Raw genomic sequence first — 13,449 nt, 5'->3', positions numbered from 1 at the left:
GTGGGGAAAAAAAAAACAAAAAAACCTTTCTGTCCACTCAAAAGTTTTGGATGCTGAAACCACGACTCGCTCAAATCTTATGCCTACACATGCTAGCCACAAAAATCTATCCACTAAAAGCCTCTGGTGGCTGGAATACATCCCACTGAGGTTGTAGGCCTCTTCAGCAGCGTCGCCTTCTCCCTCAAAGTTATGCCAGTGTCCACATAACAGAGACACCTCACAGAGTTAACACAGTGGTAAATGTTAGTCAGCCGGTGGCTCATGCTGGTTGACGGTGACCAGATGTCTTTTGCTGATCGGGACGAGTCCCGTTTTTGAGAATATTGCCAACCCCATTGTTTTGTCCCGATGTTATTCAGGTCGCGTCCAGGTGTCCCGTGTTTTGCCAGTCACACTGTCATAGCAATTCATACGATAAATCCATTAGAAGAGAATCTACTCACTAGCATGTTTTCATCATACCTGAACTAGAACTATTTCCCACTTTTGTTTCTAAGAATCATGGGAAATGTAGTTCTATCTATCTATCTATCTCTATCCAACCCCCACCACCACCACCACAATGCTTGACAGGTGTGAGGTTGGATAATGGTGAGTGTTTTGCATTAGCGCTGTCGAATTGTCAACCAAGATAGCATAACTGTAAACTAAGGTAGCATTTAGCATGAGCTAAAGTAATAACACAAGACAAGTAGACAACAACGCCACGGTTGTCACCCACCGTTGAAGCGTTGAGAATTTATTATAAATTAGATTTTCAGTGAAATTGCAGTGTCACAGTTTTTAATTTTAGAAATCTGGAGTCACATAACTCCTACAGTCAGACTCGAGTTGCCATTTTTGGGACTTGCTACTTGTTTGCCGAAAACCTGGAAATGACTTGGATTTGTGATTTAGGTATCTAATTGACTCGACTTGACTTAGACTAGAGCCACATGACTTGGCATTACACCTTATTTATAATTGGAAACCTTCATTTCAACAGCGTTTGCCTTTTTAGGGAGGAAAGAAAGAAGTAAAAAAGGGGGTTTCTTTTCGTTTCATTCATGCCAACCTGGCAACCTAATTAGCGTTGTGGTTGCCAATGTGAAGTGGCGACATTGAACACGAACAGCAATGGAAGGATTACCACAGCCCACGAGGATTACTGTATTACATTTGGATTCATGTTTATGCTTGTGTTGTTGATGAAGTTAGCAAAACGACTCCAAAATGTGTAGTTTTGTAGCTCAAACGTCCTTCCTCGTCAATACAACCTCCCTGAAGACAGGTAAGCTAACACGCGGGCACAGTCAGTTTTGCTAAAGCGGTTTTTGTCAGTGTAAACTTTTATGTTTTTCTTTGTGCTTTCAAACTTGGGTTTGTGAGTTGTTTCTTTAATTCATTAAAAACACGTTAGACAGACTTGTGTAGGACTATTTGGCCTTGGCGTAGATCTGTATTCTCTTGGGGGCCTTTCTGGTGTTCTACAATAGTTTTGTTTTCACTCGCAGAACTCCGTGTGTTGTTTACTTTCTTCTGCCAAAGTTCAGAAGTGCATCTTGATTTCTTATTGGGCTCAGCGGGAGCGAACAAGGGCTTTAATACTGTATATACTTACCAGTCATCTTAATTGGACCCAAGTGTGTACTTTGGCGCCCTCTAGTGGTTTTTGGAGCGTGTGGCCTGGACGAGGGGGGGGCCCGCCCACCCATGTGGCCCTCCCTGGAGCCAAAGACAGGCTAGCTTGTGCTTATTAAGTTAGCGCCGCTCCAACACATTTTTGCCTCTGCAAGCGAAATGAATGCCAGATCCCAGTCGGCCCCCAGTTGCCAGCCCCGCCCGGCACACCAACGCCACCACCCAATCCTAACCCAACTCATAAGCGCGACTTGTCTTTGCTGACCCAATGTGAGAAATGATCAGCTGGCGGGAAATGTGCATCCAGGCAGCCGCCCAGAAACTTGCAGGAGCTAAAAAAATAACAAAAATCATCCGTCAGTGCATGAAAGTGGCTCCCCCAGCCCCACTTGGAACCATTTTTTTTGGGGGTGCACAAGCATGTGTCTCTGTTTTCTTTTATTTTCTGAAATAAGAACGATGCCTTGAGATACGCACAAGTGGCCTAACTTCCAAGATTTTCGAGATATGAAAATCCATCCAACTGGTACTGCTTTTCGGGGTCTACGAAAACAAAGAAAAGCGTGCTTATTAAATCAACTTCATACATGTAATAACATCTGCCAGATCTGATCAGGCACTAAATCATGAAAGGAATGGCATCAATTTTCAAAGTGTCAGGACCATGGACAGCGACCAAGCATTCAAACAAAGGACCCCTTTGTTGGCGGCCCCCGCGCCCACGTCACTGTTTGGAATTAGACATCATCCCGACTGTCGGGCCCAGGCGGGTACGCAAAGTACGCGAGGCGGAATGAAGCTGCTTGCCAGGACTTCATGCGGAACAGGCCTCGCACACTCCCAGCCAGGGGACACAAAGGCAGCACCCCAAACCAGTCAATCCCCCCTTTGTGTGTTCTGACTTCTTCAGAACATTGTTAATGTGTGAATAATGGACTGATAAATGTGAATGTAGTACCACAATGTGCCACAACATGCCAAGCAGCACTGAGTTTTACTTCAAGAGATACAGCATATTTAAAGTGGAAGTCAACATTAAACATTTCTTGACACTATGTGACCTCACTAGTCTAAGCGAGGAATTCTGATTCATTTTAAATTTATGGAATATGAGTTATGAAGCAAAATCCAGACTTTTTTTTTTTTTTTTTTTAAATCAATTTCACAGGGTGAATTTTGCCACTTGCTGTCAACGGAAGATGACATCATTGTTGCTCAGGTCATGGGTAAAAACCAATCACAGCGTAGCTTCAGAAAACAGGTGAGCTGTGATTGGTCGTTGTCATCTTCAGTCAAAACAGCAAGCGGCCCCTGAGGTGGATAAAAACTGTTGGATTTTGCTGCTTAAATCATATTCCACTAACTCAGTATTAACATATTTAGACTAATGGGGCTGCATAGAACATATTATTGTCCATTTTTTTAAATTTATTTTTCATTTATTTACACTGATGTTAAGTCCCATTATTTTGTCTATGTGCCCAAACTACGGCCCGGGGGCCATTTGCGGCCCGCCGTCCATTTTTCATTGGCCCGCGACATATGCTAAAAATGGCATTTGACTAGTCGGTTCAAATAAAATAAAACAAAAATGTTTGGATGGTCAAAGAAAGAAGGGAGGGTATCGAAAAACAGGTGCCATTAAAGGTTATTTTAGTTAACTAAAACTAATGAAAAAACTAAAATTCAAAAAACAATATTACAATGTTACCGAAATAAAATAAAAACGAAAATGCTTTTTAAAAAAACAAAAACTAACTGAAACTACATTTTATGTTTACGAAATTAACTATAATTATAGCAAACATGTCCTTAGTCTTTGGTAATTAATTTAATGCATGAGCCTTTGGGGATGATTTTAATTGTGATTTTTAGTAGATTTATTTTGATATAAACCGGAATAATGACGTTTGAAAGTATGTCACACACAAGTGACATCATCTAGCAGCAGCCAATAGAAAAGCACCTTCAGATGACGTTGCGCCCATGGTGTTTTTTAAATATTGTGCACAAGTAATTACACATTCAAAAAAAATAATACTGAAACTAACAAACTAAACTCAAACTAAGAATTTTTTAAAGAACTAAACTAATAAAAACTAACAGAACCACCCTGAAAACTAATAAAAACAAACTAAAATGAAAAATTCCAAAAGTATAATAACCCATGTTACAAAAAAATTGGTTTATATACTGTAGCATTTTTCTAAATATGCAAAAGCGCAAATAAATTATTTGTACAATTTTTAGGACTAAACACAATTTCTCTTCATAACATTATGTGGCCCTTGCGTCCTTCTGATTTTCTGTATGTGGCCCTCAAATGAAAAAGTTTGGACACCCCTGGTTTACATTATAAGTTAGCATTGAGCTAGCAAACTTTGATGAGGCGAAATGAAAGTTTATTAAAGTAAAATTGTTTTTTACTATGTTTTTTGAGGTGCTACTGCAAACACGGTATTTGGTTTATGAATTAACAAATCTACCCATTTTTATCCATCTCAGGCGGCAGCCATTTCTGTTGACTGAAAATGACATCACAGCGGCTCAGGTAACGACCAATCCCGGCTCAGCTTGAAAACGTCCAAACCCAGAAAACAGGTGAGCTATGATAAATGCAAAGTAAGTAGAGTGCATATTTGTTTTCAAATGTAGGGAGGAATAAAGTACAGGCACTTGGAAAATCGACTTACCTGAGCTAAGTAGTTGGATTTGTCACATCCAACCGCAGCTAATTATCAAACAGCGAGTCTCGCTCGCTACTTCGTATGCTGTGGAAACGCCAGGCAGTCGGGCGGCATGCGTTTATTTTCTCTGGCATCACGTTAACGGCACGGAACCGCCGCAGAGAATTGGACGAGCGCTTCTTCTTGAAGTGCGAAAAACTGGAGACGGCGCGCGTGGCGGCGCTTCTCGAGACAGGACGGCGGCGTGCAAGCCCTGGCATGGAGGCCGCCGCCGTTTGTAGCCGTCATCCACCGGGAGACCGCGTCCGTCAGCCGGGATGCCAAAGGATGGGATTTTATTTTATTTGCAGAGTCACCATTTAAGTGCTGTGCCTTCACGTTAAATGTTCCAAACCACAGCGCGTGCTAGGAGCTCGTTCGATGCCCAGAAGATCTTAAACGTTAGAAGGCTTGAGCAGCAAATAGAGTTCTGTTCATTCATTTCCACTTTGATTCTTTTTTTTTTTCTTTTTAACTTTTGTACTTGCATTAATGCAAATGTATCTAATCTGTTTTTTTCCCCTGATTTTGACATTTCAAACTTCAGCTCTTCAATTACAATTTTTTTTTTTTTTTTTTGTCATGAATCCACCCCAGAAAGTTTAACTCAAACCGAATCATACAAAATCCAAAGCAATATTTCCCATAGGAACTAATCTAAATCCTGTTAATCTGTTTCAGACAGCTACAAATATGAACAAACAATATAAATTATTGAGAATAATTGTCTTACATGCAAAACTATGTGAAATAAATACTATGTATAAATAAATTAATGGAGACTCTGGAAGGCGTTTACAGCAAAGATGGGGGGGGGGGGGAATAGCCATTTTCTACAGTTTCTCTTGAATTCTTTGAATGTTTCTCACCTTTTTTATCAAATGGGTGGAACACGCTATATTCCACAATTTAAGCTTTAATTAACAATTTGAGACAATAACAAACCTCCCAGTCTGTGTGGCAACATCGGAGTAATGGCCTTTTTAAAATAAGGACTTTCAAAATAAAAGCATGTCAATGAAATGGGTTTCACCAATATTTATTTGGCCCATATGTTGGCTTTCTGTTGACTAACAATTTTGGTATATTTATTTAGTGCAACGGTTAAATAAGCCAACAGAAGTGGTGAAACCATTATGATACGGTAGTTTTTTTTGTTTTGAAGGTGTGACTTTTTAAGAGGATGTGTTGCATCAATGCTGCCTGAATGTTGCTGAGCAGACCAGGAGGCTTTTGTTTATTAAAGCTTGCATTGTGGAAGATAACTTTTATACACAAATGCTTCAGATGAATGCACATTGAAAAAAAATTTTTGTGTGCAAAAACCGAGTGGATGTATGAAAACTATGGAACATGAGAGATTAAAAATCAAATTGATAGTACAATTTATACTAATGACAAAAACTGATGGAGTAAAAGAAGCAAAGAAAAAGTTTGAAATACAGACTATAAAAAATGGCCATGTATAAGCCGAAAGGGTTAGTAAAAATCCAAGAAGGCTTAATACTCGTTTGATCAATAAATGGTATGACGACGCTTTACTGGCCGCAGTCAGCATGTAAAGTAACCACTTTTTTGAATGTAAAATGTTACTAGGGTTTACCACATAGGATCAAGTTACATTTCCACTAAGCCATCCAGTCCACCAATATACGCTTTAGAAATATACAAATAGGCCTAAGATATTGAGGAAGAACAGATTTTTTTTTTTTTTTAATTAATGTAGTTTATCTTTGAAACTGAAGCTAATTATTCAACTTTTAATTATTTTGAAACCATTTTATTTCAGGTAACATTATGCCCGTGGCTTTTCTGATGAGTCGGCGTATTTCACGATTTGGTGTACGAGTGACGAGAAAGCGCGAGGAGGCAAAACAAGTGGAGTTTAATGACGACCAAGAGGAACATTGACGTTGACATCCCGGGGGGAGACGCAGCGGGAGCTCAGTAATAAACATGGGAGTCAGGCGAGACGTCCCGCGTGGGGATAAATAAATCAAAGCTTTGCAGCGCATGTGAAAGGGAGCTTTGTGTCATGAGGAATAAATACAGACAGCAGGACCGGGACCGTCCGTCACATCTGAATGCGTTTGAGCATCCTTAAACTAATACATCTCTGGAGGGCTGAGAAGAAAAATGGAAGGTTTCGCTAGCGAAGAGGCTACTTGGCGAGCCTCTTGGCCACGTCCTTGTAGGCCATCTCGATCTCGGCGTCGGCGGCGCACGTGTTGTTGAACTCGTCGCGGGCGGCGGCGTTCTTCAGGTAGCGCCAGATCCCCGTCATGTCCGAGGGGATGTCGTAGTTGCGGTACTTCTTGGCCACCACCTGAACGACACGTTTTGAAACGCAACCAACTTGTCGTAAGAGTTCAAACAAGCTGCCAAAATGATGTTACTGCATGATGATGAGACTGGCTTTGGGGATTGAATCTTTTTCGCTGACCTTTTTTTATTTTATTTTATTTTTTTACCTTTACAATGTGCAATTTAGGCAGCAGGTTGCAGTCAGCCAGCGTCAGCTCATTTCCGTCCAGGAATTTTCTCCTGGACTCCTTTTCCTCCTCCACACTGTTGGCATCGATCTCATCAGGCAACGGACTGTTCAGGTAATCGTCCAGCTTGTTCAGGGCCCTTGTCAGACCTTTCTTCAAGGCTAAAAGCATGCAAAGCAATGTCATCAAGTGGCAGAGGGGAAGGATGTCCACTAGGTGGCAGCAAAGTATTCGGTAAGACGCAAACAGTGGCGTCTGCTGCCCTCTAGTGGGGAATGTCATCATTTTACTCTTGTCCTTGCAACTTTTTGACTTGTTCAATTATTCAATTAAGGACACTTTTCAACATATATTTTTAAATTTATAAAATGTGTTTGATAGGCATTATTACTATTCATTTATGTCAAAGCAAATTATTAACTCATTTAAATTGTAAACAATTGTTCCACAGTTTTTATTGAAAAATGTATTGACATTTTTTTACTTCACTTTTTAAGACTGATTATTAAAGTATTATTAAATTCACTTATTTAGACCATTATAGCATTAAAAAGTTAATATCTTTGTCTATAATTAATTTGATACTTTTATTATTTTTCACCTACAAATAGTACCTTTAAAAACACATTTTGCAACTTACTGTCGACTGAAAATCACAAGGGCGCAGATAACCAATCATAGCTCACCTGTTTTCTAGGTTTGGTCATGTGACACTCACAAGCTGAGCTGTGATTGGATACCTGAACCCTTGTGACGTCATTTTCAGTCGAGAGCAAGTTGCAAAATTTGATTTTAAAGGTACTAATTGTACATGAAAAATAATGAATATATTATATTATTATTATTGTAGGCAAAATATTGTTTGACTGCCAAAAATGGCTAAAAAAGTATCCCTAACTTTAAAAAATATTTCTTAGAAAAAAAATTACTAAAATTAATACTTGAATTAAAAAGATATTTTTAAAATTAAATTACTCACTTCAATCATTTAAACTTCAATTGACATTATCCCCTCGCCCAACATTTAGATTAAATCTGAATACAGTAATATGTTTGAGATCCATTAATATAAGTTTCCCTATTAAAAACATAATAATAATAATAATAATCCCACACCGTCATTGGCGTCCATTTTGGTGTTCTTGATGAAGGCCGAGAACTTGGCGAAGATGTCGTTGCCCGCCGTATTGGACTCTTTCTGCTTGGCTGCCAGTTTAGGATACCTCAGTTACAATCAGAAGAACAAGAAGTACTGTTACTATAATTATTATTATTATTATTATTATTATTAATACATACAGCGTAGGCCAAATGTAGGTAGGCACTTTTAAAAAGTACCGGTTTAAGAAGGTAGGAAGTGTGTGTCTGTGTGTCTGTGTGTGTGTTACTTGGGCGGTGCCAGCATTGCCTCGAGGAACTCTTCTATCTTGTTGATGTCCGTCTTGACTTCTCCGTTGTAGGTGAGGAACGGAGGGTGGGTGCCGGGCGCCAGGTTGTTAAGATCCGCCGGCTTCCTATGAGAGGCCAACAAACAAAAACAAAAAAATTTGATTTTTAAAAAAATATATGTTTGCCGATATGTCTCGTTATTGTTAAAACATTTTGTTTTAATCACAGACGTAATAATATTTTAAGTAGTATGCTTTGCGTTTATGCCTCTCAACATACACGCAACCCAGTTGAAACATTTTTAGCCATTGAGAGGAAGAGGCCAAAAAAAATGAAGTATGTGACTAAGCAGAAATGACTTCATCAAGCTAGTTGCCATGCCCATTGCTAGAACACTTGCATTTTTTCATATTTTATAAAGTTGTCAGCCACACTGATGTATGTCACTCATATCAATGCAATCCTGTTTACTCACATTATCAGACAAAAGCACCAATGTCAAAGTTTTTCACATGTATTCTTGACCAGTTAGCTTAGCAGCTAACAGATAGCATGTACTTGAGCAAAAACATTAGCAGTGGTTAATTGTCAACCTTGGTAAAATAGTAGAGTAATTAACTTTTAATACATTTTAGTGAATGATTCCTAAATGTGTTTGAAATCATTCACTCGTGACCTTTTACCATTATATGGTGGACGTTGACATGGGCCATGTGACTCATCAGTCACATGGAAACTACTTTTGGACTACATGGGCATGCCAATAATTACGTTATTGCTGTGGCAGAATTATTACCCTTCCTAATAAATAGTGCACAAATAGATACAGTTCAACAACATTATTTTAAGATTAGATTATTGAATGCAAACAAAGCAAATTAATTTATCCATCAATGTTGTGATCGGTATAGCTGTGGAACTACTGACATAACTCCCAAATTCTATTTAATTACAGAAAATGAAACGTGGCCTTAATATTTTCTCCCCCATAAAAGAAAATGAAAATCAAACAATACAAGTTGCATTGTAGGATACAATGACGGCTCTATTTTGCCATTTTTAAACGCTAGTGTCATATTAAAGACATAACCGATACTCACTCTTCACAATGCATTTGAATAGCACTACAAAATGGCCAACTCATGATATAGAATACATAAAGGAGTGATTTCCGATGACATCATCACTCGCCTCTTGAGGTCCACGGTGGTGACGTTGAAGACGACACCTTTGAGCCACAAGATCATGAAGAGACGCTGAGAGAAAGGACAGTTGCCGATACTCTCGCCATCGCTGCCCGCCTGGGAACAATTCATCAGAATTATTACTGGAAAAGAAACATTTCTTATGTCAGACTAGACAGGGAATAATCTAAAGTATTGCTTAGTGCCTGTTCCCACTCCTTTGCTGTCAAGAAATGCAAGATAAGCTAATAAATAACTTTAATTTAAGGAAATGAAAAGAAGGCTCTCGCTTGCACAGTTCTCCAAATAACTTGAAATAAATAAATTACTGTAAAATAAAACTGAGGCTGTATACTGTAAAATCCAATTTTTAAAAAATGATCGCTTACAAATTGGCGATATAGAGCAGGGGCTAATTGTCAACAACTTTAGCAGGTGCAATTTAAACCTTTGCGCTTCCCGTGAAAAAAATACCTATGCAGCAAGCACCCTATTGATTTTGAATGAGCTCATGTTTCAGCACACACTGGAGATCTTACACCATCTAAATTATGCACGTCTCACAAACACACAGCGGCAAACACCAGAACACAGCAGACGTCGTTGCAGCGCCAGCATGTGTCATTGTTAGCACACAAAAACAACACGACAGATACAATGCCATGTAAAATAATGACAGCCAGTCAACATGGACAACACACACGAGCACACGTGCACAAAAACTGCTGACCTGCTGCTCCACTCACAACACACGAAAGACCAGCTTAAACTAACTGGAGTTTTTAGCAATAATAAACATAAGAAAATAGTTCATGAATTAATTATAAGGCATATTTTGTGAGAGATTGCGTGCTCTATCGTGCATTCACATACATAATCTGACATTTATATATTATTATTCAAATTCTTACCATTGGAAGAGAGCTTGTCACCTATTTATGTTTATGAGAATTATGATGATTGTTAGTGATTGGGATGTGTTTTTTTTTTGTGTTTTTTTGTCATCAGCTGTGACTTGGCCACTTCTGCAGTGGAAGAAAGACATTATTTTATTAGACTTTCTGAAGCTGTGTTGGCATTTTTTTTTCTTCTTCAAATTAAGCAACATTCCCGTGAAGATGATTTGTTATTTTCTTTTCTTTTCATACCACCTGCCTCAGATACATGCAACCCCACTCGTTGAGTCCCAGGGGGCGCCGAGTAGCACAACAAACACCGGTAAGGACAACAGAAGAAGAAGAAGATGCACGTCACTGAGCTACCCAGGTAACTTTACCTCTGCTATTGAGTTACATTATTCGGACTCACACACAAACACACATTTTCGCACACACAGACAAAATTATACTTTTTATTTTTTTGTCTTACCTTGACAAAAAGTTCAATCTCAGGCTCCCTATCAGAACTTGACATGCTTCCTCTTCAATACCATACACACTTGAATGTGTCACGCCACTACATCCTACCTTCAAACTACACACATAGTCCCAGTGTCAAAGTACAATTATGCAACTAAGTGGTCCTAAAATCAGCTGATGTGTTGGGGATGCAGATTGAGGTCAGATTTGTCTCGTGAAGCAGCTGCAATGCAAGCAGCAAAGCGTTCAATGACACCGACAAACAGGTGTCAGGCTATGTTGTAGAGAAAAAAAAAAAAGAAGGTGGGGGGGATATGAAGGGGCAGAGCCTGAGCTGCATTTTTAATAATGCATGTTCACATTTACTATGGGAAAATACAAGCTTCTGCTCTTGTAAAGATTAATACTATCATTATGTATTAAAATTATATAAATTAATAAATATAAATGCATCATTTTACATGACTATATGAATTAAAAAAACAAAACAAAATGCAACCTAAAACCAGTATTGTAAATTTACAATACATAATGATTTTTTTTAATTTTTTTTTGGGAGGGGGGCTCAAACTCTCCCTAAACTGAGCAAGTATCATCAAATAGTAAGCAAATATTCATGTTTCCCTGAAGGTTTAGCTATTAAACGATGTCTTTAAAAATGATGGTTGAAATCACTGACTTGTCCAGCTAATCATTCACTGGCCTGTCAAACAATAACACCCGTCAAAAACCAAGACAACTCAAGTGTCATTTCCTGGAAAATACACAATAGCATTAGCAATGTTGGCTGACTGAGCAAAAAATTTATATAAATGTGAACATAATTTAATTTCAAAAGAAGTGGCAGAGCATTGGCAGTTTGGCCACTTAACATTTCTTATGTTTCAGAAAATGAATGAAACAAGCTCAAAATAAAAAAAAAAATCATTTAATTAGTGTTTTTTAAAATTTGCTTGTCTTTGAGTAGTGGTACTTTTTTCCCTTTTTTTTTGTCAATAGAGCCAGCAGACTTGGCCACACTTTGACCCTCAAACTTTTCAGTCTATATGCGGTATATGCCACGGAAGAGGCGGGATGTGATTTTGCACATCAGTTTGATTCCGGTCCGGGTTGCAACGCGCAACCGAGGGGCACAAAGTCGGAAGCACAAGTAATTTTGATGCAGCCCACACGTCGCAAACCGAACCGGAAACAAACTGATGTGCAAAAACAGTCCCGCCTCTTCCGTGGCATACCCCATTTTTAACATGTTCGCTTTTATGGAGGTGTGTCGAAATGTGCGAAACCTGGGCGGGGTGCTTTGTGCCGATGATCTTTACCCGCCGTTTATCTGGAATGTCAGCTATAGATAAGACATAAGTGCACATTACACCATGTCGTAAATGTGAGGACGCTCCCTTAAGCATCACTGCAAACACCATAGCGCAGCTTCAACCTGTGAACTTTGACCTGGAGCTGCAGACATTGTCCTACCTTGACAAAGAGTGAGATCTCGGGATGGGGCCCGGCCGGAGCGAGGGCGCTCTGGTCCAGGGTGAGATTCTCCAGGGTCTTGATGCTGTAGTCCACCGCCGCTTCCTCCTTAGACAGCGTCGAGTTGGACTCTTGGTGCTTGTAGGCCATTAGCATGCCGTCCTCGGCATTGTCCTCCGGGGAAGAGGAGGACGAGGAGGAGGAGCGTCGGGATGCGCCGTTCACCTCCTCTGCTTTGCTCTCCTGGATGACAGTCTTCAACTCCATCAACACTTTGGCCTCCTGCTCCACCCTCTTTTGGGGTTTCTCCTCTTCTTCATGGTTGGATGAGGAGGAGGACGACGACGAAGACGAGGATCGACTGCGTTTTTCCTCATCCCTGGTGTCCATGTAGTCGGGAGAGGTGTGCGCCGCCTCGGCCGAGACGTGGACCATGACGTCATCCACGGTCACTTCCATGCTGGTTGTTGGATCTTCTGGGATTTTTTGTTTTCCCAATAAGAGGAGTGGAGAAGAGAAGCGGTGGTGGCGGCGGCTGCCTCTCCCGGAAGACTGAACCTCAACCGACGTCTGATGGGGCAAATTCCAGTGCCGACTCCCTGTGCAGGACCTTTGAACCTGGCAGCTCACTGATCATTTACAAAGTGTGCCTCCCTGCCAATGCCTGCAGGGCTTCTCTGACACTTCATACATTTAAATGACTTAAGGTTTTCCTTGCACTAGCTGAAACATGAATCAAAACATTGTGCTTGGCGTTAAAAAAAAAATACACCTAAAGATCTATATGCCAGTTTTTTTTTTAATTAAATATTTTTATATATTTCTAAAATGTATTTGGATCTCTTGTAAGATAGAATAGTATTAAAAAAATCTTCCTTTATTAAACTATTTAAAAATACTTTTAACTTAGTTTTGTTATTAAATTTGTATTACTGTTTTTTCTTCATTTTTCTTGTTTTTATACTTTATCCATTTTTTTTTAAAGTTTTATAAAAGATGCCTTTAAACATTTGTATCCTGTTTCATCAATTTTTCCTCATTGTTTATCTTTATGTAGTTTAATATTTTTTAATGAATAAGTACTATAATCTCATTTAAAATAGATTTATAAACATTGTGATCCTTTGCTTCAATTTTTACTCAGCTTATTATATCTTTAAAGAATTTTAATATTTTGAATATGTTGAATAAGTACTATAATTAA

General features: G+C 39.2%; 1 protein-coding gene and 1 long non-coding RNA gene across 3 annotated transcripts; one reads left to right on the top strand and one right to left on the bottom strand.

Moving 5' to 3' along the window:
- Positions 1 to 1,069: 1,069 nt before the first annotated feature.
- LOC144010779 (uncharacterized) lies at positions 1,070 to 11,274 on the top strand. The gene is made up of 4 exons (XR_013281342.1): positions 1,070 to 1,273; positions 4,129 to 4,224; positions 6,841 to 6,955; positions 10,575 to 11,274. It is a non-coding gene; the product is annotated as an uncharacterized LOC144010779 (long non-coding RNA).
- clic5b (chloride intracellular channel 5b) lies at positions 6,218 to 12,830 on the bottom strand. Of its 2 annotated transcripts, none has more exons than XM_077511249.1 (6): positions 12,246 to 12,830; positions 9,418 to 9,531; positions 8,230 to 8,351; positions 7,958 to 8,064; positions 6,821 to 7,002; positions 6,218 to 6,675 (listed from the first exon to the last, which is right to left on the bottom strand). In XM_077511249.1, the coding sequence occupies exons 1-6, from the start codon at positions 12,702 to 12,704 to the stop codon at positions 6,511 to 6,513; spliced, it is 1,149 nt and encodes a 382-aa protein (XP_077367375.1). In that variant the 5' UTR covers positions 12,705 to 12,830; the 3' UTR covers positions 6,218 to 6,510. The 2 variants fall into 2 exon arrangements, with proteins under 2 accessions (XP_077367375.1, XP_077367376.1); XM_077511250.1 differs by lacking the exon at positions 12,246 to 12,830 and adding an exon at positions 10,783 to 11,235.
- Positions 12,831 to 13,449: the final 619 nt, after the last annotated feature.

The sequence above is a fragment of the Festucalex cinctus genome, chromosome 21, assembly GCF_051991245.1.
Source record: "Festucalex cinctus isolate MCC-2025b chromosome 21, RoL_Fcin_1.0, whole genome shotgun sequence".
NCBI lineage: Eukaryota > Metazoa > Chordata > Actinopteri > Syngnathiformes > Syngnathidae > Festucalex > Festucalex cinctus.
The sequence above is the reverse complement of the archived record's forward strand: the minus strand, read 5'-3'. Positions and strand labels throughout refer to the sequence as shown.

Excerpts from the sequence above, each read along its gene's own strand:
- clic5b (XM_077511249.1), bottom strand. The coding sequence starts at position 12,704 with ATGGAAGTGACCGTGGATGACGTCATGGTCCACGTCTCGGCCGAGGCG. Across the intron at positions 8,065-8,229 it reads GCAATGCTGGCACCGCCCAA|GTATCCTAAACTGGCAGCCA; the intron begins GTAACACACACA and ends ATTGTAACTGAG. Across the intron at positions 7,003-7,957 it reads CAAAATGGACGCCAATGACG|CCTTGAAGAAAGGTCTGACA; the intron begins GTGTGGGATTAT and ends GCATGCTTTTAG.